This window comes from Urocitellus parryii, chromosome 6 (assembly GCF_045843805.1).
Source record: "Urocitellus parryii isolate mUroPar1 chromosome 6, mUroPar1.hap1, whole genome shotgun sequence".
Taxonomy (NCBI): Eukaryota; Metazoa; Chordata; class Mammalia; order Rodentia; family Sciuridae; genus Urocitellus; species Urocitellus parryii.
Window position 1 is genome coordinate 132,762,797 of NC_135536.1, and position 26,622 is coordinate 132,789,418.

Sequence of the window (26,622 nt, forward strand, 5' to 3'; positions counted from 1 at the left end):
CCTCACAGCCATTAAAAACAAAGTCAGGTGCAATAGTGCACACTTATAATCCCAGTATGTGCAAGCCTGAGGCAGGAGCATTGGAAGTTCAAAGCCAGCCTGAGCAAACTATTGAGACCTTATTTCACCAGGGATGTGACTCAGTGGTATATACTAGCATGCACAAGTTCCTGAGTTCAATCCACAGTATCACAAACAAACAAAAAATCCAAAAAAGCAACCAGAAAATAATAAGTATTGCTAAGTATTTAGGAAAGTTGGAAGCCTTGTTTGCTATTGAAAGAATTGAAAAGAACTGAGGGCTGGGGATGTGGCTCAAGCGGTAGCGCGCTCGCCTGGCATGCGTGCTGCCCGGGTTCGATCCTCTGCACCACATACCAACAAAGATGTTGTGTCCGCCGAGAACTAAAAAATAAATATTTAAAAAAAAAAAAAAGAAAGAAAAGAACTGAAAGCCAGATCTCAACAAAACAAAACAAAACAAAAAAACCCACTATACCCACGTTTATAGCATTATTATTCACAGTAGCCAAAGGTAGAAGCAACCCAGACATCCTTTGATAGATGAAAGGATAAATAAGATGTAATATTAGTATACAATAGAATGTTACTGATCTTTAAAGGAGGGAAATTCTTTTTTTTTTTTTTTTTGTACCAGGGATTGACCTGGGGGTGCTTCACTACTGAGCTACATCCTAGTCCCACCACCTTTTTTTGTAGATGGACACAATACCTTTATTTTATTTATTTATTTTTATGTAGTGCTGAGGATTGAACCCAGTGCCTCACACATTCTAGGTGAGTACTCTACCACTGAGCCACAACTCCAGCCCCTAGCTGGAGTTTTATTTTTTATTTTGAGACAGGGTTTCACTAAGTTAGTTGCTTAGGGCCTTGCTAAATTGCTGAGGCTGGCTTTGAACTTGGGATCTTCCTGCCTCAGCCTCCTGAGCCACTGGAATTACAGGCGTCAGCCACCATGCCCAGCTTAAAAGGAGGGAAATTCTTACACTTGCTACAATATGGATGAACCTTGAAGATACTGTGCTAAGTAAAATAAGTCAGTTACAACAAGATAAATACTGTATGATTCCACTTATAAGAGGTGTCTAGAAAGTCTAACTCAGAAATTGAAAATAGAATGATAGTTGCTAGGGGCTGAAAGGAGGTGGTAACGAGAACTACTTGTTTAATGGATATCCTTTCAGTGTCAAGAATGAAAAACTTCTGGGGTGAATATGAATATATGTAACACTTCAGATTTGGGCCTTTAAAAATGATAATGATGAGAAATCATGTGTTATGTGTATTTTACCACAATAAAAAAGGACTTGGGCAACCAGAAGAATGAGAAGTTATACTTCGTTTATGTATGATGTGTCAAAATGCATTCTACTTTCATGTATAACTAATTAGTACAAAAGGTGGGGGCCATCTTGAAGGAACTATATTTCCACTGGCCAAATACGATGTTTTGAGCATCAAAATACAGCTTTCCCTTAGTACCTATTGGGGATTGTAGTTGGATACTCCTTAGATTCCAAAATCCAAGGATGTCCAAATCCTTTATATAAAATGGCCTGGTCTCTCAGTGGCAAGCTGTTATTTTAATACTGGGAATGAACCCAGGGCTTCATTCATGCTGGGCAAGTGCTCTACCACTGAGCTGTTTTCCCAACCCAAGGTACAGATTTATGAGACTCTCAAAATGTCTTTATTTCTTGTTACTTCCAAAATAATAGCTTTATGGAGACGTATTTCCCATATCATAAAATTCACCCATTTTATGTGTACAGTTAAGTATCTTTAGCCCAAAGAGAAACCCCACACCCTTTGCCATCTTCCCCAAATCCTCTCATCCTTCTGAACCCTAGGCAATCTTACTCTTTTTTCTGTCTCTCAGATTTTCCCATTCTTGTTCATTCCACATAAATGGAATCGGAATCAATACACGACTCTTTGAGACTGTCTTCTTTCACTTAGCATAATGTTTTCAAGGTTAATTATCATTTTGTATTTATTAGTACTATATTCCTTCATATGATCAAATGACACATTATGTATACATACACATTTAATTTATTCACATCAGTTGAGGGCTATTTGCCTTGTTTTCACTTTTGGGTTATTATGCATAATGTTCCTGGGAACGTTTGTGTATTTGTTTGAATACTTATCGTTTAGATCTGGAATGTCCCTCAAAGGCTCATGTGTTGAAGACTTGGGCACAATGCAATAATCTTCAGAGGTAGGGATTAGGGAACTGATTGAATCATGAGGACTCTGATCTCATTGATGGATTGATATGTTTATGGGTTCATAATCAAATGGACTATTGAGGTGGTAGAAACTGTAGGAGGTGGGACCTAGTTGGAGGAAGTAGCTCACTGCTTGTGCCCTGGAAGGTTATAGCTTGTCTCTGTCCTTGCTTCCTGGCTGCTATGAAGTAACCAGCTTTGTGCTGCTACACCGTTCTGGCCATAATGTCCTGCTTAATCATAAGCCCATAGCAACAGGCCCAAATGGACTAAACCTCCAAAACCATGAACAGAAAATAAATATATTAGTCAGGGTTCTTTAGACAAATAGAATCAATTATATACTAAAAGGGAATATATTAAATTGAGTCACATGATCAGAGGCTGTATAGTCCTGCAATGGTGCCTATAACACTGGAGAGCAGGAGAAACCAGTAGTTGCTCAGTCTAAGAAGCTGGAAGCCTCAAAACCAGAGAGATTAATGATATAGTGCCAGTCCCAGACTGAAAGCCTAGAAGCTTCCTGGAAAGTTTCTGGTTTGAGTCCGTGTTGAAGGGCTGAAGAAGTTGAAGTCTGATGTTCATGGGTAATGACAGCCATGAGAGATGCACCTATGCAAGAAGAATTGAGTTTGTACCTGCTGGCAAACTTCCTCCTTTCATTTTTGTTCCATCCAGGTCCCCAGCTTATTGGACAGAGCTGCTCACATTCAGTGTGTGTCTTTCCTCTTCCATTTGCTGTCTCACATGCTAGTCATCTCTGGAAGCACCCTTGAAAACACCCAACGTGGTGTTTTATTAATTTTCTAAGTATATTTCTCAATCTAATCAAGTTGACAATCAAGATTAACTGTTACAGGGCTGGGGATGTGGCTCAAGCGGTAGCGCGTTCGCCTGGTATGCGTGCGGCCCGGGTTCAATCCTCAGCACCACATACAAACAAAGATGTTGTGTCTGCCGAAAAACTAAAAAATAAATATTAAAAACTCTCTCTTTCTCTCTCTCTCTCTCTCTCTCTCTTAAAAAAAAAAAAAAAGGTTAACTGTTACAGCTTGTCCCCCACCCTTTTTTTTTGGTGGGGTGCCCAGGGATTGAATTTAGAGGCACTCGACCACTAAGCCACATCCCTAGCCCTATTTTGTATTTTAGAGACAGGATCTCATTGAATTGCTTAGTACCTTGCTTTTGCTGAGGCTGGCTTTGAACTTGCAATCCTCCTGCTTCAGCCTCCTGAGTCACTGGGCTTACAGGTATGCACACCCATGCCCAGCTTGTATTCCATTCTTTTGGGTATATACTTAGGAGTGAAATTGCTCTGTCATATGGTAATCCTATTTGTAGCCTCCTAGAGTACTACACAACTTTACCAAACTGGCTGAACCATTTTATATTCACACCAGCAATGTGTAAGAGAGTTAGTGAGACCCTGTCACTAATAATAAAAATAAAAAGGGCTGGGGAATGTTGCTCAGTGGTAAAGCACTCCTGGGTTTAATCAAGTGCCATTTAGCAGGGCTGGGGATGTAACTCAGTGGTAGAGCATTTGCCTAGCATGAGACCCTGGGTTTGACACTCAGCACCATGAAGAAAAAGTGTACAATTCAGTATTTTTTGAGGGAACTACCGGGGATTGAACCCAGGGCTGGAACTGAGCCACATCCCTATCTCTATTTTTATATTTTATTAGAGACAGGGTCTCACTGGGTTGCTTAGGGCCTAGCAAAATTGCTGAGGCTGCCTTTGAACTTTCAATCCTCCTGCCTCAGCCTCCCCGGCAGCTAGGATTACAGGTATGAATCCTATACCTGGCTCTTCTTTTTTTTCTTGTACCAAGGATTGAGCCCAAGGCCCCTCAACTACTGATCCATATCCCCAGCCTTTTTTTTTTTTTTTTTTTTTTTTTGAGACAAGGTTTTACTAAGTTTCTTAAGTCCTCACTAAGTTGTTGAGGCTGGCTTTGAACTTGTGATCCTCTTGCCTCGCCTTCTGCTGCTGGGATTACAGGTGTATGCTACCACATCTGGCAATTTCCTTATTTTTTATTTATTTGTTTACTTTTGTCCCAAGAATTGAACCCAGGGGCTTAACCCCTGAGTCACAGCCCCAGCCTTTTTATTTTGAGGCGAGACCTCACTAAGTTGCTTAGGGCCTTGCTAAGTTGCTAAAGCTGGTCTTGAACTTTTGATCTTTCTGCCCTAGTCTCAAGTCAGTCACTGGGATTACAGGTATGTGCCACCAAGCCTGCCTTAATTTTTAAAGTAAATTTGAGGAGCATGCTGGGGATTCAACACAGGGCCTTACACATGCTAAGAACATGCTCTACCACTGAACTATTACCCCAGGTGAGAAATCAATATTTTGCCCAAATGTCACACATGAAATTTATGTCTCCTGCTTGGAATTTCTGAGCTTTCTTGAATCTGAGGACTTATATATTTAATTAGTTCTGGAAAAGTCCCAGACATATTCTCCAATATTAATTCTGCCCTGTTTTTTCTGTGGAACTTTTGCTAGATTTATGTTAGACTTTCTTACTCTACCAAGTAAGTCTCTTCTCATATTTTCTGTTGTCTTTGTGTCTCTGTATATGTCTCAATTAAATCAGAGACTATAAAAGGTCTGAATTGTATTCTACTTGTAAGATAGCAATTTAGCCTGCTCCAATTTTTTACACACTGACAAGACACAAGACTCCTGGTCAGATATAGATAAAAATGCACCAGCAGTTTCACACATCACTTTCCCTTGCCCCAGTTCCTACAAGGTTTCGTGATGAAGACTGAAGAATAGTGCAGATCCGGTCCAGTACAGAACAGGAGAGACTCTGAACTTCTATGGAGTTGCTGGTCCATCTGCATGCCCTCCCCTTCAGAGAGACTACACATTACTCTGGAATGGAGACAGATGTCTCCTGATTCTGAAGGGGAAGGTACTTTGATATTTCCTCTCTGAAATGTAAGGAAATATCACCTGGGAGACATGAGAGGGCTTTGTCATTACTACTCAGGTTGTCTTTGGGAATGCATGGCCCCAGATCTCTCTGGAGGGATTACTGTTATCTTCAGTTTTCAAGGTCATTTGCCACTAAACACGTCCTTTGCTCAGAAGTCTTGTACAACAATGTAGAAATGTGAGAAATCCACGAAGAGTGTTGTGGTTTGGATACAAGGTGTCCTGCAAAAGCTCATTTATGATACAATGTAAGAAGAATGTTCAGAGGTGAAATTAGTAGATTATGAGAACTGTAAATAAATGGATTAATCCGCTTGAATAGATTAACTGGGTGGGAACTGTAGGCAGATAGTATATGGCTAGAGGAAGTAGGTCATTGGGGGCATGCCTTTGGGGTTTTTGTCCCTGGTGAGGGGAATGTTCACTCACTGTCTTTGCTTCCTGGCTGTCATGAACTGAACAACTTCCCTCCACCTCACCCTTCTGCCATGATGTTCTGCCTCATCTTGGGCCCAGAGCTATGGAGTTGGCTGGACATGGACTTAACCCCTGAAAGCCAAAATAAACTTTTCCTCTCTCTCTCTCTCTTTTTTTTTGACACCAGGAATTGAACGCAAGGACACTCAACCCTTGAGCCACATCCCCTTCCCATTTTATTTTTATTTTGAGACAGGATCTTGCTAAGTTGCTAAGGCTGGCTTTGAACTTGCAATTCTCCTGCCTTAGACTTTGCTGCTGGGATTACAGGAGTGCATCACCATGTCCAGATCTAAATTGTTCTAGTTGAGGACTGGTCACAGCAATACAAAACTAACAAAAAGAGGATCCTGAATGCTTTCATGTGACTTTTCTGCTAGCTTACTGTCTTTTTAGCTTTGTGTAATCTGGTTACTCTATTAATTTTGGTTGTTTTTTAGCTTAGAAATTCTTTTGGCAAGGTAATTTTTTTTTGAATTTTAAATATTTTTATTTTTTAGTTTTTGGTGGACACAACATCTTTTTTAATACATTTTTTAAAATTTGTTTTAATTAGTTACATGTGACAGTACAATGATCTTGATATATCATACATTTGAAATCAAATGGGGTATAATTACTCCTTTTTCTGAGTATACAGGTTGCTGAATCACATTGGTCGTACAGTCATGTATATACATATAGCAATAGTAGTGTCTATTTTATTCTGCTGTCCTTCCTATCCCTGGACACACATCTTTATTTTATGTGGTGCTGAGGATCGAACCAGCGCCCTGCACATGCCAGGCGAGTGCGTTACCGCTTGAGCCACATCCCCAGCCCCAATTTTTCCTATTTTTCTATCTTGCATATTCTTCCTAGCTTGGCTTTCCTTCCTTTCTTCCTCTTCCCCACAATACGGAGGATTGAACTCACGGACCCTTGACCATTAAGGTACACCCCTACTCACTACCCCACCCTTTTTTTGACACAAGGTCTTTTTTTGACACTAGGTTTCTGAGGCTGGCCTTTGCCTTTTATTTCTCTCATAATGTATACAGTTGCTTTATATTCTTACACCTCAAAGTATTTCTCTATGTTTACTAGTTCTTTCTCATTCCTGGTACCTTGTTTCCATGCATGCTTGGCTATGCACTGTCCTTGAAAATTTTTTTGTGATAATTAATTAAGGCATAGGATAAAGGTATATTCCTCCAGAGACAGTTTTGCACTTGCCAAGTGCCTTGAGGTTAAACTCATTTTAATCTAAATTCATTGCTTGCTTGCTTTTTTTAATTGTGCAGGTGATGAAAATTGGTTTGAAAAGTTTTAGGAGTTTATGGTTTCAGCATCTTCTGTAGTTAGTCCTTTAGGAACAAATAACTTTTTAATTTTGTTTTCCTTCCTTCCTGGCCTGGAACTTAATCCTCCTATCTCAGCCTCCTAGATAGCTGGGATTATAGGTGTATACCACTGCACCTGACAGTAACTTTACTTTTTCTTCTAAATTCTTGGGAATGGAAGTGGGATTTGATTTTGGCCCCAAAGACATAGTTCTTTGGCATGCTGGTTTATATAGGAAGACTTCTCACAATAGGAAGGCTCCAACTTCGATTTCTGTCCATCCTTTTCCACCAAGGCTATCAAAACTGATGTTTAGGTTCTCAGGATTAGACAGATATCCTCAGAACAGAAGCAACTTCTAGCTTACCTTACCTTCCTGGGTTCTCAATTTCATTGAGATTTTGTCCTTAGCATTTTTTATTTAAATTGTCAAAGATTTGATGTATTTAGGAATTTCTTTTTTTTTTTTCTAGCAATAGTCTAAGGCAATGGTCAAAAAGCCTTTTCTATAAAGGATCAGATTATAAATATTTTAGGCTTTGTGTACCAGATAGTCTCTATTGTAACTACTCACTTGTTATGCAGAAGCAACCATTGGCAGTATGTGAACAAATGCAAAACTACAAAAATAGGTAGCAGTTCATATTTGATCTGTGAGTCATAGTTTGCACATTTCTGATCTAGGGTATATTGCTTACTTACTATCCTAAAGACATTTGTTAAATACTAATTCCTTTTCCTATTTTCTTCTTTCATTATCCATTATATTTTGGGGACTAGGTTTTTGTTTTTCTTTTTGTAAAGATATATAACATTCTTTTTTAAAAAAAAATATGTGTGTGTATATATATATATGAATATATATATATATTAGTTCCCATTCCAGTCTTATTTAGAATTTTTGTCTCTTGTTTTTGTCAAAGGAAAGGATATCAGATAAAAGTCAAACCATTTTTGTTGAGTTTTATGAAATATTCTTATGGCCTTTTAATTGGAATTTTGTTGTTCCAGAAATTAATTCATGAAGAAATGTTATCTTTATGATATTTAGACCTTTCTTTCTTTTTCTTTTTGTAATATTGTTCTTTTTAGACATACATGACAGTGGAGTATATTTTGACATATTTATACAAACATGGAGTATATCTTATTCTAATTAGGATCCTAGTCTTGTAGTTGTACATGATGAAGACCTTTCATTTAAGAATATGAAATATTTCTCGGTTCACATCTTTATTTCTCTCAGTAATATTTGGTCACTTTCATTCAGTTATGAATGTCTTTTGTTAGGTTAATTACTACTTGTTTAATATTTTTCTTTGCTATTGCTAGTTGAATGCCTTTAAAAAATTGCATTTTCTAGTTAGTTATTATTACTTCATGAGAATGCATTTAGCTTTAGAGAATTTATATTTATCTTTTATTTCACTTTCCTGAAGTTTTAATTAGCCATTGTTATGACTGATTTTCTTTGGATTTTGTTGGTATATAATCAAGTTGTCCACATGTAATGATAATCTTGTCTTTCCTAGTATTTTCTTTTTTGAACATTTTTGCATTGGCAAGAATGCTCAATTTGATAGTGAAAATGAGAGAATAGTCTTGTTTCCAGTCTTGCCCCTGATTTTAATGAATTCACTCCCATTATAAAATATAAGATATTATATTGGTTCTTGATTTTAAATACTTCTAATTCTGTGTTTTGATGTGTTTACTTAAAATGGTTTGATTTTTATCTGATATCCTTTCAAAAATGCATTGGTGATAGATACTGTATGATTCCATATATGTGCAAGAATTTTAAGAAGAGTAAAGCAACTCTAACTAGGAAAGAGCACCTGGAAGCCTGCTTTGGTGCTGGAACATTCTTTGCTTTGATTTAACTGTTATTTATTCAGTTGTATATGTAGGTGAAACTATTGAGCCACACACTTAACTGACTTTTACTGCAGGGACATTATATTTTTAAATCAGTCGACCTGATTGTATTGATTTTTTTTCATTAAACTATTGAATTGATACATTGTTAGTGATTTCACTTAATGTATCAGCTTTTCATCTCTTGGATAAGCCATAATTGACCACAGTTATAAAAACCTTGATATATTTTATATATTTTTTAACATTGTTTTTTAATTCTCATTCAATAAATGTCAAAATGCAATTACAATAGCTAGTACAATTGAAAACCGTTATTGTAAGTGTATTATAGGGGAACTTTTCTTTATCAGACTCTTAATATTGCTTACTATCTTCCAAACACCATTCTTAGCACTTCATAAATATTAGTTTAATTTATTTAATTTGTATAATAGTTATATAAGGTGGGTAGGCATTTTAGAGATGAGGAATAATGATATGTTCAAGGACACTTAGCTAATGAGTGATAGATCCAGAATACAAACCCACATATTCTGCCTCAGAGCTCATGCTCATAACCACCATTGCGCTACTGCCTAAATTGACAAGGAAGGAGGAGTAGAAATGAACTGTGAAGAGCATCTGAAAGAAGGCATGTGTTTCAAGAAGGGTGATGTAGTCAGCTGTTTTGTGTGCCAGGAGGTTAGGACATATAGGAATTGAAAGAGTATGTTGAATTAATTAAAATGGAAATCATATTGACCCTATTCATGGTGTTAGAATTGTGATCAGGTTAAAGCCAGATTTATAATAGAAGAGTCATTGGGCTTAGAGAAATGGAGAGTGAAAGCCTCTCAAGAAGTTCAGCTGTGCAAGTGAAGAGAGATCAGTAAGTATAGGAGACGTAAGGAGTCTTATAGGTATTGTGTTTTCTTATTTCCCCTAAAGAGTCTCTCATATATATACAATGTAAAAGGAAAACTAGTTGAGAAAGAGGACTAATTATACAGAGTAAGAGTATTAAATGTAAGTAATAGATTACATTTTTCGAAAAGATGGGAGATCTGTATGGATCCTAAAGTTTCGGTAGAGAACTTGAGGTGGTCAAAGAGGGTAGGCTGGGTCCACATAAGGTGGTCTTGCCTGTTTGGCAGCTGGAAGATGAAGGAGTTCCATGTGTTGGTTTCTGCTTTCTCTGTGTCATAGAAGGGAAGTCATCTGCTAAGAGTGAGGAATAGGAAATTTTGAGAAAGTGGTTACAGAAAGAGAGAAAATAAGTGGATCAGAGAAACATAGTTTTGCCAGGCAGAGCTGCAGGTTTCTTTGAGGTTGGCAAGCAAGAATTCATGTTTTTTATTTTGTGTTAATGAAGCTTTAAGGTCAAGATCATGTTTATTTTATAGAATGAATTTTGGTACTTTTTTAAAAACTATTTTTAAATTCTTCTGTTTTGACAGTTCATTTTGTTTTTGTCAATATTGATTTAAAAAATCTATTTAATTTAGATTTTAAAATCATTAATATACTATGGTATTTATGGTTCTGTTTTTCTTATATTTCATTTCTTTATATGTTACTTTCATCCTTTATATTTCATTTTACTATTGCCATTTTATTATCTTTATCTTCTTCATCTTTTCTGCCATTTCTCTCAAAATTTTTTAAAATATATTTTTAGTTGTAGATGGACACAATACCTTTATTTTATCTATTTATTTTTATGTGGTGCTTAGGATCAAAATGTGGGCTGAGCCACAACACCAGCCCACATTTCTCTCAAATTTTGAATTGTTATTCTGTGCTCTAAGATCTGTAACTTATATAATTTATTCATTGCTTTCCTCTCCTTTGCCAGAAGAGGAAAAGGCCGAGGCAGGAAGACCACAAGTTGCAAGGCCAATCTGAGCAACTTTGTGAGAACTTGTCTCAATATAATAAATAAAAAGGGCTGGGGTGTAGCTCAGTGGTTAGAGCACTTCAGATTCAATCCCCAGAACTGGGGGCTGGGGGCTGGGGGCTGGGGAACAGGGAGAAAAAAGAATATGAATTAAAACCTATGTGGAAAAAAAACCCTCTGAAAGATCCTTGGAAAATGGGCTTGGAGACCATATGATATCCAATAATTAATACATTTTCTTTTCTTGTGGGAAATAATGAGATAAATTTTGACAACAGTATCTCATACATAGTCTCCATTCATTCAAGTTTGTTTGTTTATTGTTTCAGGGGATTGAATACAGGGGACACTTAACTACTGAGCCATATCCCCAGCCCTTTTTTTGGGGGAGGGGGGTTGTTTGTTTGTTTGTTTGTTTGTTTTGAGACAGGGTCTTGCTGAGTTGGTGAGTCTGGCTTTGAACTTGCAATCCTCCTGCGACAGCCTTCCAGCTGTTGGGGTTACAGGCATGTGCCACCATGCTTGGCCCACCTGTATTGTTGTTGTTGTTGTTGCAGGGGATTAAATTTAGGAGTACTCAACCATTAAGCCACATCTCCAGCACTATTTTATATCTTATTTAGAGACAGGGTCTCACTGAGTTGCTTAGCACCTGCTGTTGCTGAGGCTGGCTTTGAACTCGAAATCCTCCTGTCTCAGTCTCCTGGGTTGCTGGGATTACAGGCATGCACCCCTGCACCTGGCCCATCACTATTTTTTATTTTATTTATTTTTTTATTTATCTTTTTTAGAGAGAGAGAATTTTTTTTAAATATTTATTTTTTAGTTTTTGGCGGACACAACATCTTTGTTTGTCTGTGGTACTGAGGATCGAATCCGGGCTGCACGCATGCCAGGCAAGCTCGCTACCACTTGAGCCACATCCCCAGCCCCAAAATAAAGGTCGTTTTATATCTTACTTTTTTTGTTATAATTATGTACTTCCTAGCAATAGTCCTTTTCCCATTAATATTATTACAATGTGTTTAATAGATCCAGTTAATTCAGACCATATGACTTTTTAAAATTTTAGGGCACTGTTACTATTTGAACAATTCTTTTTTTATATATTTTTTTTTTTAGCTGTAGTTGGACATAATACCTTTATTTTATTTTTAGGTAGTGCTGAGGATCGAACCCAGGGCCTCGCACGTGCTAGGCAAGCACTCTACCGCTGAGCCACAACCCCAGCTCTGAACAATTCTTAATAGCCAGTTTTAAAGATAACATTTGAAACCTACTATAACTAATGACTAAAGTCTTTTATCGCCTTTAAATTCCATAAAGATATTTCTCTTGAAAGTTGCCTAGGCCTTTTTTCTTGGTAGTCTTTTGTTGTTGTTTTGGTTTTGGTTTTTGATAACAGGGATTGAACCCAGGGGTGCTTTACTTCTGAGTTACATCCCCAGCACTTTTTTATTTTGAGATGGATCTTGATAAATTGCTGAGGCTGGCCTCAAACTTGTGATCTTTCTGCCTCAGCCTCCTTACTGGGATTGCAGGGGTGTGCCACCACACTGCACTTTCTGATTATCTTTGTGTTAGACTTCTGTGTGTCACTGTGACCAAAATGCCTGACAAGAACAACTTAAATGAGTAAAAATTTATTGTGGTTCATGGTTCAAGAAGTTTAGTCTGTGGTTGGTCAGCCCATTAAGTTGAACTTCATGGCAGAAAGGTGTGACCAGTGTGACTGAGAAAAGCTGCTCAGCTTGTGGCAGCCAGGAAGCAGAGAAGGGAGTGAGGGAAGGAAGGGAGGAAGAGAAAGTAAGAGAGAGATAGGGGGAAAGGGGAGGAAAGGGCTTGGGACAGGGGTTGTCCAAGGCATACTATTGGATTAATCCAGCGATTTGAATTGGTTCACTGATAAGGCCAGAGCCCTAATGATTGCCTAAAAACCCAACCTCTGAACCTTGTTGCATCAGGGATCATGCTTTCAAAACATGAACTTTTGATTGGGAGGACATTCCAGATCCAAACCATAACAATCCTATAAATGTTCTCTGTATTGCTCAGAAGTAGAAGTAATTCTGTTTGTTACCTTTAATTCTGATTTTTTTCCTGCTTATAACTTATTGTAGGATTTAATTTTTTTCCTTTTAGTTCAATGTCATAAGACTATCTCTTATTATCTTAATGTATTTGTTAAATGTAGGTCCTCTCAACTTCTGGCCTAAGTTCTTTTTATTAATTCAAGACATTGTTCAAACAGAACTCCTTTAATCATTTATTCTTTGCCATTGGTTTCTTTTACTACTCCAAGGAGTCTTTTTGCTCTGTGTGTGTGTGTGTGTGTGTGTGTGTGTGTGTGTGTGTGTTGTGTATGTATTTAAATTCAAGCTCTGGATGATCTTTCTTTCATCCAATCTTTTACTGATTTATTTTTTTTTAATGTATGGATATATTTTTTTAGCTTCATTTGTTTTACTCATTATAGGGTTTGTATTGTTTAATCAGCTTTTTGCTTATTTATATTCTATTACAATGGCATAACTTCTTTTCTATATGTAAAGGAAAATTTTAATCATTTTCCAAGTTGTACTTATGATTCTTGTGTTGAGTTTAATTCAGATTTATTTGTTTTCAGTTAATTTTTCTCCTTTAATTTTATCATTGATTTTTATGTTTGAGGTGAAAAGCTTTTATGTGTTTCAAATAATTTTATTTATATTTTCATAGAATATGTAATCTGGACATACCCTATTGCAAAATTTGACCAGTGAGATTACATCAAACTAAAAAGTTTCTGTACAACAAAGGAAATAATCAACAGAATGAAGATACAACATACTCAACCAACTTCATGAAAGCATTCTCACTGAAGGTTTCAGTAGGGAAATGCTATTTTTCACTACCATGACTTTGATTAGGACTTTGACTGAAGTAATGGCCAAAAAGTAGTACATTATAAAACTTGGGAAAGGTACTCCTAGGATTAAGGTATAGTAATGAGATAATTAATAAACTGTTATATTACTGGGATGAGTAAATATACATGTAAAATCATGCTATGATATAATGTAGAAAATCTCTACTATTATAATACCATGGCTGACTTTGATCTGAAAATAATTAAGATATAGAAGGAATGTAGAAAACAGTAAGTAATGATGCCATGGACCATTTTGTTCTGCTTAGTGTCTTGAGGCTCGATGTATTTATTTGTATCTCTGCGTGTTTGTCAGCAGTGCTTGGCTGATGTTGAAATTCTGAGAGGGCTGTAGTCTGGGAAAGACTTTCACATTGGACAGGACTCTAGAGAGAGCATGCTTCAATAAAAGATCAGTGTTTTTAAGATGCAGAGGGGAGTTGGGCACAGTTTTGTGCACCTATAATCACAGTTACTCAGAAGTTTCAGTTGGGAGGATTACTTGAGCCTAGGAATTAAAGTCCAGCCTGGAAACATAGCAAGTCACTACCTCTTGGGACATGGAAGTGTACAAAAAAAGTGTTAGACCTCATGAATGAATTCACTAAAGTCACAGGATTTAAATAGTAGTTTTTTAAATATATACCAATAACAAAATTGCTGATAAAGAAATAAAGAAAGCAGTCCCATTCATAAGTGCTCACACATATGCACAGGAGTAAATTTTATCAAGGACGTTAATAATCTCTATAATGAAAATTACAGAACACTTTAGAAAGAAATTTTGAGAACACCAAAAACTGGAAAAACATCCCATGTTCATATTATATACTTAATATTGTTAAAATGTCCATACTGTTCAAAGTGATGAATAGATTCAGTGTAATACCTAGTAAAATACCAAGGGCATTCTTTACAGAGCTAGGAAAAAAGAGGGGGGAGTCGCAAAATTCATGGAATCACAAAAGACCCACAGCAACTACAAATAAAAAATAAATATTAAAAAAAAAGAACCTAGAAATTCACACACTTACTGATCAGCCAACTGATTTTTGACAAAGGTAGCAAGCATATATATTGAAAAAAAAGAGTCTGCAATAAATGGTGCTGGAAAAAACATAAATGGTACTTTGGGGAAACTGAATAGCCACTTATAGAAGAAAGAAATTAAATCCCTATTCCTTATCGTGTATGAAAATTAATTCAAATTGGATCAAAGACTTATATTTAAGACCTGAAACTTTGAAACTATTAGAAGAAAATATAGGGAAAACATTTCAGAACATTGGTGTGGGCAAAGACTTTTTGGATATGACCCCCAAAAACACAGTCAACAAAAGCAAAATTTGACCAGTGAGATTACATCAAACTAAAAAGTTTCTGTGCAACAAAGGAAATAATCAACAGAGTGAAGATACAACATACAGAATGGGAGAAAATATTTGCAAACTATGTGTCTAACAAGGGATTAATTTTCAGGATATATAAGGAGCTCAACAGCAAAGAAGGACAAATATTCCCATTTTAAAATGGGCAAATCACCTAATCATACATTTTTCAAAAGAGGATATACAAATGGCCAACAAATGTCACCCTTTTCATAGGTGGGCTTCTAGAATGGTGGAGTGAGGACCTTGGGGTATGCATGTAGGGTTCGGTGGCACATGCCTGTAATCCCAGCATCTTGGGAGGCTGAGGCAGGAGGATCATGAGTTCAAAGCCAGCCTCAGCAAAAGCGAGGAACTAATAAGCAACTCAGTGACACCCTGTATCTAAATAAAATACAAAATAGGACTGGATATGTGACTCAGTGGTCCAGTGCCTCTGAGTTCAATCCCCGGTAACCCCCACCCCCTAGAAAAACAATATTGAATGTATTTGATAATTGATGCATCTGGGTGATAGGTATGTAGGGATTCATAATACTCTCCTGTCTACTTTTTAAAATATTTAGTAATAACTTCATTGAGATATAATTCACATACCAAGCTGAATTATTCAGTGATTATTAAATAATTAGCTATATTACCTAAAACATCTTGAAGAAACAGTAGAAGAAATAATTCTTTCCTCTGGAGAAGTTAGGAGGAAATCTATACCAAAGTCATCCTTATCCAACTCAATATGTGAGATTTCTCAAGTGAGTATTCAGTTTCTAAATTTTTCTTCTCACTACCATGGAAATTAAAACAGTTAATAAACATTGTTATTTATTTTTGGAAGTTGATACTAATGTATACATTTATAGGGTACAGTGATATTTGGATAAATATATACAGTGTACAATGATCAAACGGTAATTATAATTAGCATGTCCATCACCTTGAACATTTATCATTTCTTCGTAAACATTGGTTATTTTAATAATTAATGAGTAAAATGCAATTTTTGTAAAACTTCATATTCCCATTAATGTCATCTAGTATTGTTTAATCCTTTTTCCTAAGATACATGGCATAAAAATAAAAGTAGATCTCTGGTAAAGATAGAGTGGGAAGGGCGAGGATTTAACTCAGTTTTAGAGTACTTGCCTAGGCCCTGGGGAAGGAAGGAATTGAGGGAGGGAAAGAAAGAAGAGAAAAATAAGAGTGGGAAAAAGGGTTATAACTATCAGTTAAAATTAAAATGTCTTCCTATGCATAGATTACAACCCTTCCTTCCTTCCTCTCTTTCTTTCATCTGGGGTTTAAACCCTGGGTGCTTTACCACAGAGCCACATCTCTAGCCTTTTTAATTTTTTATTTTGAGACAGGGTCTCACTGAGTTGCTTAGGGCCTTGCTAAGTTGCTGAGGTTGGCCTCGACCTTGTGATCCTCCTGCCTCAGAGGGATACAGGTATACACCAGAACACCCAGCTAGCTCGAGTAATTTTAAGGTGCCTTGAGCTGTACATTATCTTGGGAAATAATAGCTCAGTACCACTACAGTTACACAAGAATGGAAATGTGCTTGTAGGAGTATTTTTTCAGGTTGAAACCAGATGATTATAAAGCACAGTATCTTGCTGGTAACTCATTGGTGGTGGTGTTTTAATATCTAGTGTGCTTATTTTAGTGTGTATGGAGGAAAAGAGGGGGAAATAGGTCATTTTCTTTTTCAAGTTGATTAAAGATTATATATTTCAAATGTCACCAAATGTAAATATCAAAACATTGTTGACCAAAAAAAAAAAAAAAGTCATTACTCTGGGTATAGGTGGGAACAATGCCTTTTTGAATCAAGGCATTCCTCTTGATAAATATCATGATTAATGTAAAATTCCTAACTTCACTGACATTTTTTCCCCCTCACCATTTAGGATCATGGCTGCTGTCCCTCTAAATAATCTACAGGAGCAACTAGAGCGTCACTCAGCTAGAAAACTTAATAGTAAATTAAGTCTTTCAAAACCCAAGTCTTCGTAAGTATGTTGGTTATTTTTCTGTCATAGGCACTAATTCATTGTGTCTTTTTTTTTAATTGGTTACACATGGCAGTACAATGATCTTGACAATTCATACATTTGAATCAAATGGGATATAATTTCTCATTTTTCTGATTGTACAGGTTGCAGAATCACATTGGTCATACAGTCACCTATATACATATAGCAATAATAATATCTATTTTATTCTGCTGTCCTTCCTATCCCCCCTTCCCTCATCGAGTCTTAACAAGTAAGATCTTGTTTTTCAATTTTTTTTAAGAATTCTTTTTTTAGTTATAGATGGACACAATACCTTTATTTTGTTTATTTATTTATTTATATATTTGTTTATTTATTTGGTGCTGAGGATCAAATCCAGTGCCTAACACATGCTAGGCTAGTGCTCTACCACTAAGCTACAACCCTAGCACTTCAATTTCTTTTTTCTTTTTCTTTTTTTTTTTAATATTTTTTTTTAAAGAGAGAGGGAGAGAAAGAAAGAGAGAGAGAGAATTTTAATATTTATTTTTTAGTTATTGGCGGACACAACATCTTTGTATGTGGTGCTGAGAATCGAACCCGGTCCGCACGCATGCCAGGCGAGTGCACTACCGCTTGAGCCACATCCCCAGCCCTCTTTTTTCTTTTTTTTTGTATTTATTTTTTAGCTTTAGGTGGACACAATATCTTTATTTTATACTTATGTGGTACTGAGGATCGAACCCAGTGCCTCGTGCATGCTAGGGGAGCACTCTACCACTGAGCCACAACCCCAGCCTCAGTTTCTTAATTGTGCATATGAGGAAATGAAACTGAGAGGTTCAATGATTTTTCCATTTTGCAAACTAATGGTAGCATTTATTTACCAGCATCAAGTAATAATTGTGCAGCACCTTTACAGAGTTCCTGGCACATTATACTTTTCCAGTAAAGAAATAATGAATTTTTTGTGTGAATTTGTGATAGGTATATATAATATTTTAATATAATTTCTTTTCCTTTCCAAAAGAATGTATAATGAAACTACAGGTCTTCAGTTTTGTAAGCTATAATCTACACTCCTAATGATAACTAACAATAATTTGTATTATGTATATACTGTGCCTTTACCATTTTCAGACACTGTTCTGGGTGCTTGGTTTTAAAGTCACTACAGATTTTCATGCCATTAAACCTAGCAGATATTCAGGATTCCTGCCTCCTTTATTTCTCCTTCAGATCTCATCAGAGCTAGTAATTTATAATTCTTTTTCCCTCAAAATTTTTATCAAAGAGTAGCAAAAGGTAGCTACATTTGGTTCTCTTTACACAAATGTTATTCCTTCCTTTTGGAGGTGCTAGGATTAGTAGACCAAGAATAGAGTGTGGAAATGGCCTGGGGACTCTCAAAACCAAATAATTAGCCCCTGAATGAGAAGAATCAGAGCATATGAATTCAGAGCATTAACTTGTTGTCTAATAAATTTTAAAATTACAGAGGGAAATAAATTTTTTGCCTACTTGTAATGCAATTAATATAACTTGTCATGAATTAGTAAAAAAAAAAAAATAGACTATTGTAGTGTGAGTGGGTTTGTTAAAATGAATTCATCTGGGAGTTGGGGGTGTAGCTTAGTTGTAGAAAGCCTGCTAGCATACAAGAAGCCCTGGTTCAGTCCCCAGCACCACTAACCAATGAATTTATCTAATCCATTTTTTTCCATTATTTTTCAGGGGTTTTACTTTTAAGAAGAAATTGTCTTCAGATAATGATGCATCTGTAGCTTCTGTAACTAGCGTGTCAGTAGCAAAAACACCTGTGTTAAGTGATAAAGACGTGAATGTGTCAGAGGCCTTTTCCTTCAATGAGTCTCTGTCCCACAACCCAAATCAGCAGACCACGATCAATGACTTCTTTAAAAATGTTTCAGCAGGACAGCAAACCAAGGCTACTAGTTCAAAATCATTATTGCCTAATATGTTGCAGATTCCGCAGGAAGTTTTATGTACTACCCAAAACACACCAGCAATAAAGACCCCCTGCAATGCTGTTTTCAAGAAATTAGAATTTAGTTCTTCACCAGATTCTTTCAGCGTTATGAATGATTGGGATGATATGGATGACTTTGATACTTCAAAAACATTTTCTACATCACCCGAAAATCACTTTGTTAGAGTAAGCACTGCTCAGAAATCAAAAAAGGCTAAGAGAAACTTTATAAAACCACAGCCTCATAAAACAAATACAGTAAAAACTGATTTGACTCCCTCATCCTCTGAAAACCAGCAAATTGATTCGGCTAAGGACCAGAAGGATGACTCGGAATGGTTAAGTAGTGGTGTGATCTGCATCGATGATGACCCTGTTTCTGAAACGCTTATAAATGACAATACTCAGGAAAGTTACTCTTTGAAAACTCATTTGGGAGATGAAAGAGGTAAAAGTTATTTTATCAATTTATACTTACGTTGACTTTTTTTTTTTTTTTAATTTAAAGCTAAGCATTGGGGAGGCTGGGATTGTGGCCCAGCTGTAAAGTGCTCACCTAACACATGCAAGGCCCTGGGTTTGGTCCTCAGCACCATGTAAAAATAAATAAATAAAATAAAAGTATTGTGTTCAACTACAACTAAAAAATAAACATTTTTTTTTTAAAAAAAGCTAAGCATTGAGATAGTAGTAAGAATAGATAGAGCTTTTATCCTTAAGGACTTTAGGACCTAGTGAGATGCTTATTGAATAATCTACTGGCTACATTCTTGAGGTAGGACATACTGATTAATTAGAAAGTTTTATTCTGCTAATATGATTTTCATATTAACACTATCGACAGGTCTGTGATTTTATATATGAAGAAAATAAGGTCCACCAAGGTTAAAATGGCTAGTTACTGATAGAACTGGAAAGTGAGATTAAGCCTTCCTACAGATATAATTCCTTAAGGGCTTGTTACCATAAATTATACACCAAATATTGATGTATAATATGATCTAAGCATGCTACTGAAGTATAGCCAGGCCCACTTAATGACAATATATTCTAAGAAATGTGATATTAGACCATTTCATTGTTATGCAAACATCACAGAGGATGCTTCCATAAACCCAAGGTAAAGCCGTCCACACACATAGGTGTAGCCTGTGGCTCCTAGGCACAAATCTGTACAGCATGCTACTGGACTGACTACTATAGATAATTGTAACTACAGTGCTAAGTATCTATGTATCTAAAAATATAGAAAACACTATAAAATATGATCTAGAAGATTTAAAGAAAAAAAAAGCAGGTATTATATAGAACACTTAACATGAATGAAGCTTATAAGCCTGACAATGCTCTGGGTGAGTCACTAAGTGGCTAGTGATTATAAAGGCTTGGGACATTATAGTATCATTGACTTTATAAATGCTATACTCTTGGGTTTCACTAAATTTATTTAAATTTTTTTTTCTTCAATAAGAAGTTAATCTTAGCACACTAATATTTTACTTTATTAACTTAATATTTTAACTTTTTGACTCTTGTAGTCACACTTAAAATAAGCACATAGTATAGTTGTACATAAATATTTTCTTTGCTTTATCCTTACTCTGTAAGCTTTCTTTTTACTTTTTAAACATTTGTTGATAACTAAGGTACAAACACACAGTAACTTGCGTCTTCTACTTCCGTTTCTTGTCCCACTGGAAGGTATTCAGGGACAGTAACACAAATGGAATAAGTAGAGAGCATACACTCTAAAATAACAATAAAAAGTATAGGATAGTAGGCTGGGCACAGTGATGTACACCTGAAATCCCAGCTACTGAGGAGACTGAGGCAGGAGGATTATAAGTTTGAGTCCAGTATTTAGTGAAAACTTGTCTCAAAAAAAAAGTATAACATAGTAAACACATTAACCAGTAACAGATGTTTGTTTACTATCATTACATCAAATATAATGCATAGTACTCATCATCATAAACATATGAGTAATAAGTTGCACCGTTACACAATATATCCCATTTTAATCTTACAGGACCACCATCCTGTATGTGGTCTGTTGTTGAACAAAACATCATGTGATATGTGGCTATATTATAAATTACGTTCAAAGTATTTTCTGGATGGGTCTTAGTTATTTGATGTCCAAAATGTCCTAAGATTAACCACCATGTGGAAGTAAGCCACCTTATGATATGGTTATAAATATTAGACTTTAAAAAATAACTTTTTAAAGAGAAAGGTCCTGCTATGTTGCCCAGACTGACCCCAAAACTCCTAGACTTAACTCTTCTGTCTTAGCCTCCCTAGTAGCTAGAGCTACTGGTATACCATTCCCCAAGAGTAAAATTTTTTTTATATCAATCTCATCAAGGTTGCTGTAGGGTAAGAGAGAACTGAAAAGTAATAATAAGTAAAACAAAAGAGAATAAGTATCTTTTAGATTCAACTACATATCACATTATTTATTTTTTATTTATTTATTTATTTTTATTATTATTATTTTTTTTAATATTTATTTTTTAGTTCTCGGTGGACACAACATCTTTGTTGGTATGTGGTGCTGAGGATCGAACCCAGGCCACACACATGCGAGGCGAGCGCGCTACTGCTTGAGCCACATCCCCAGCCCTAGTGCTCTCTAATTTACCTATCAGAAAGTGTTCAAACACTTTGTGATAGGTAAACTAGAGAGCACTAATGTGATATGTAGTTGAATCTAAAAGATACTTGAATAACTAGGAAAGCTCTGTGGTAAAGTAGAGGCAGTTTATCTATAAAGGCAACATTGTTTGAGCTATTAGACTTTTCACTGCACATTATCCTTATTTAAATATGAGTGAAAAATAGAAACATGACAATGTTGATACTAAGCATAGCTTTCAAATTTTAACTGGAGATAGGCATGAAAATCCCTAAGCAAATCTTCGGCCTCAATCTAGCATTCATTGGACTTAATCCAGTGACTCACTAATTATTTATGAAGAAATCAGCAAATATTCCCGTGTGAAAGGAGAGGACTCCTGTACAGAGTGGTGTGATTTTTTATGACTTGCCCAAAGCATTCACTTGTAAGTGCTCATGCCCAGTTCTTTCTGTCTCATTAATTATTAAAGTAGCCTATGTTTATTAACTGTTCTACCTTAGGTAATGGTGAAAAGAAGAAAAATGTAGAAGAAGTTGAATTATGTTCAACTGAGAAGCTTCCACATATTGATTTTGATGATGATGACTACGACATAGATTTTGTTCCACCTTCTCCAGAAGAAGAAATTATTTCTGGTGCTTCTTCCTCTTTGAAAAGCTTTAGGTAAACTAGCTAATGATCAGAAACATTGTTTCTTTCTGGATGCTTTATTATCATTATTACATAAATGTATTTTTTGTTACTTGAGATCAAAGGGAGAGAGAGAGATCCAGGATTGTACAGTGCATGACAGAAGCATTATCAAGGGCAGCAGCAGGACCAGTGGATCCCTACCATTTGAGTCAAAGGGGGCTCATATTGTGGTCAGGACAAACATGACTTTCAGCCAACTTGCAATGTGCTTGATTTATCTCAAGCTAAGATCAAAGAAGTGGGCACAGGGCTGGGTAGGTCAGTGGTAGAGTGCTTGCCTACCACATGTGAGTCACTGGTTTCAATCCTCAGCACCACATAAAAATAAAGGTATTGTGTCCATCTACAACTGAAAAATATTTTAAAAAGAGGAGGTTGGACACATTCCCGACACTGATGGTACCAGCGTCCTGTGGTAAAGCTATACATATCACTCTGGTGGTTTTGTTGATTTATAGTGTGCTGGAAAAGTACATGGGGAGATAGGGTTACTAAGGAGCACTCATGGACAACAGGACTCAGAAGGCTAAAGCCATGTCAAACTAAATCTACATCTTCCTTCCCTCCCCTCCAGCCAGAGACATTTGCTATTATCTGGAGATATTTTGGAGAGGTGGTGCTGCTGCTCTCTAGTGGGTAGAGACCAGGGTACCTAGCATTTTGTGAGTCGCTGGTTCAGTTCTCAGAACCACATATAAATAAATAAAATAAAGGTCCATTGACATTAAAAAAATATTTTTTAAAAAAGGTAGGCACAGTACCACACATCTGTAATCCCAGCAACTAAAGAGGCTGAGGCAGGAGGATCACAAGTTTCAGGCCAGACTCAGCAACTTAACAAGACCCTGTTTCAAAAAAAAAAGGGGGGGGGATTTAACTTAGTGGTAAAGCACCACTGAATTTATTACTATACCTCAAGAAAAAGGAAAAAATTAAAAAGCAAAATTGAAAGGATTTGGGTTTGGACATGAAGAATAAGAGAAAGTAAGACCAAATGTGATTTTAAGAACTGGGTGCCTTGGCACATACTGGTAATCCCACCTACCGAAGAGGATCATAAATACAAGGCCAAAGCATCAGAAAATCTCCATTTAAGTTATTAGTAGTCTTTTTTGGTGGGAAGTGGGTACTGAGGATTGAATCCAGGGGGCACGCTACCACTGAGCTGTATCCCCAGTCCTTTTTTTTTTTTTTTTTTAGAACTTTTCTTCAAAGCACCTTTATTCTATTTATTTATTTTTATGTGGTGCTGAGAATCAAATCCAGAGCCTTACACATGCTAAGCAAGTGCTCTACCACTGAGCTACAACCCCAGCTCCCCAGTCCTTTTTATTTTTTTTATTTTGAGGCAGGCTATCACTAAGTTGCCAGGGCAGGCCTTAAATTTTTTTTTTTCTTTTTAAGGTGTAGGTGGACACAACACAATGCCTTTATTTTTATGTGGTGCTGAAGATTTAACCCGGGTCCCGGCCGTGCTAGGCGAGCGCTTTACCACTGAGCCACAATCCCAGCCCCCTGGCCTTAAATTTGTGATCCTCCTGTCTTAGCCTCATCTCTGGGATTTTAGGTGTACAGCACCTTGCCCAGCAATTAGTAGTGTTCTTAAAATGTCAAGTCTCATTCTCACTAATTATATGGAACCTCCAAAAATATTTTATGTAGTTTGTTTGCTTTTAATTTTGTGTCAGGGCCTTGATAAATTGCTGAGGCTGGCCTGGAACTTGTAATCCTCCTGCCTCAGCCTCCTAAGAGGCTGGGATTACAGGTATATGTTTGTATGTATGTAATCTGGCTATGCAGTTGATTTTGACATGAGAACTCTATTCCAAAAAAATATATTTCTGAACTCCTGGACTGAAATGACACTAAGTTAATGCATTATTTGAGAATGAGTCAGCGTATAATATATTGCTTTCTTTATCCTATAAGAGAGAATTGATCATTGTATTCGTCATTCACTGAATTTTAACAAATTAGTGACACAGTTGCTCAGTAGCATAAATTACTAATTAACATTATTACCAGCTTGCTCCAATTGAACTCTCAGTCCATTTGAGTAGTAGAGTATATACCATATCATTTAATCAATATTTTGGTGAGAAAAAGATCCCTGTAGTATATCATCTTAGTTAGGGAAGGAATGAGATGTTTTATGTATGACCTAGGTTAGTTCTCCTGGTTTGTCTTTAACAGATGTGTTGGGATGTTTGAAGAGGAGGGAGAGATTTAAGTATGGTTACCATTTGATGACAAAACTAAAGAATCCAAAGAACTTTCCTCCTCTTTTCCTTTCTGATAAAAATTCATACAGAAGTATAGAAAGTTACAAAACTGAGCAAAAGTTCACATCGTATTAAAACTCAATAAAGTCATTAAAAGGATTTTTAGTCCTTTTAATGACTTTGTAATTTATTGAGTTGTAATGCTATAAATAGCTTCACCAAGACTTTTAATTAACAATTGGAAAATGACTATTTGCAAGGTTGATTGTCTCCACATTTTCCATTGTAACCTAGTATACGTATTTGTATATTTTGAAATAGAATTTCCTCAAATGATACTTTAGGTACAGTATACATTTAAATTTTATGTGCATTCTTTTTTTCCCTCTTTTATTTTTTAATGCTGATTATAACCTGAATTTTGAGGTTGAATGGACAGTGTGTAACAGTACAGAGGATCATGTATTATCTCCTCTATTTCAAAACCTCTTTAGCTGGCCCTCAAAATTCTTTATCTTCTGACCTCAAATTACCTTTTCTCAGCTGTGGTTTTTTTTTGTTTGTTTTCTTTTTTTTTTTAAATATTTTTTTAGTTATTTATATGTGGTACTGAGGATGAAACCCAGGGCCTCACACATGCTAGTTGAGCACTCTACCACTGAGCCACAACTCCAATTCTGTTTGTTTTCTTTTAAAGAGATAAGGTCTTACTATGTTGCCCAGGCTGACCTTTAATTCCTGAACTCAAGTAATCCTCTTGCCCATACATAGAATGTCTGGGACTGCAGGCATGAAACCACTCCCTTCAGTTTTATCTCCAATTATGCTGTTATAATAACCCAGAGTTCCAGTGAGACTAATGAGTCAGGCCAATAAGAAGGAACTGCTAAAAATATGACCTTTTTTGTTATATATTTTTATTTGAAAAGCCATATAAAAAGTTATTCATCACTGTTTTGATTTTGTTAGAAAATTGCATTTTGAAATCCTGCTTTAGGAAAATACAGTTGATTCCTGGATAGTCTGAAGTTTTGCTCAGATCCCATCTCCTCAACAAAAACTTCTCAAACTCCAAAAAATGTTAACTTTCCTTGGGTTTCCACAGTATCCTCTTCTTAACACTCAGTTCTAATTTATTTTGTTATTTTTCTATCCCATTAGACTGATGCTTATAGTTGATATATTTTTGGATATTCTATGTGAAATAATTATATATACAAAAACAGAAACATACATACATATTGGCATTATATAAGAAGTCCAGATAAAGTGCTTTGGAATCTCAGAAGAGAGAAATGTTAGTAACCACTTGCTGGAGAAAACAGAAGTAACACTTGGGCTGGATCTATGAGAACAGATATTACTAGATATAAAGAGTTTACTGGGCTGAGGTTGTGGCTCATTGGTAGCGCGCTTGCCTAGCATGAGTGAGGCACTGGGTTCAATTCTCAGCACCACATACAAACAAATAAAACAAATAAAAGTTCATCAACAATTAAAAAATATTTTAGAAAAAAAGTGTTTACCATGGCAGGTTTTTTTTTTTTTTTTTTTTAAATTGAGAGAAGAACAGAGGCAAAACCTTAAAATAGACAATGCAGCATTTGTAAGGAATATAAATGGTGCAGTGTGATTGGAGGTGGTGTTACTGAAAGGGCATAATTGGAGATAAAAGTTGAAAAGTATCTTGGGACCAGATAAAGAAAGACTTTGAGGAACAGCTAAAGAGGCTTTAGAATAGAGGAGATATAAAATAATTTTTCTTATCTGTTGTATACTGTCTAACCAGTTGTAGAAAAATGTTAGGATAGCTGGATGTGGTGGTACACACCTGTAATCCCAGTGGCTTGGGAAGCTGAGGCAGAAGGATAATAAGTTCAAAGCTAGCCTCAGCAATTTAGCGAGACCTTTAGCAACTTAGCAAGACCTTGTCTCAAAATAAAAACTAAAAAGGTCTGGGGATGTGGTTCAGTGGTTAAGTGCCCCTAGGTTCAATTCTCAGTATCAAAAAAGAAA

At 36.1% G+C, this 26,622-nt stretch overlaps 1 protein-coding gene across 1 annotated transcript in view; it reads left to right on the forward strand.

The window, feature by feature from the left end:
• The window catches only part of Blm (BLM RecQ like helicase), a 100,633-nt gene that overhangs the window by 23,321 nt on the left and 50,690 nt on the right, over positions 1-26,622 (forward strand). The window contains exons 2-4 of the mRNA XM_026388142.2: positions 16,974-17,075; positions 18,795-19,498; positions 22,192-22,354. Of these exons, the coding sequence (XP_026243927.2) occupies positions 16,978-17,075; positions 18,795-19,498; positions 22,192-22,354 (965 nt within the window). The 5' untranslated portion in view covers positions 16,974-16,977. The remainder of the gene's footprint in view (positions 1-16,973; positions 17,076-18,794; positions 19,499-22,191; positions 22,355-26,622) is intronic.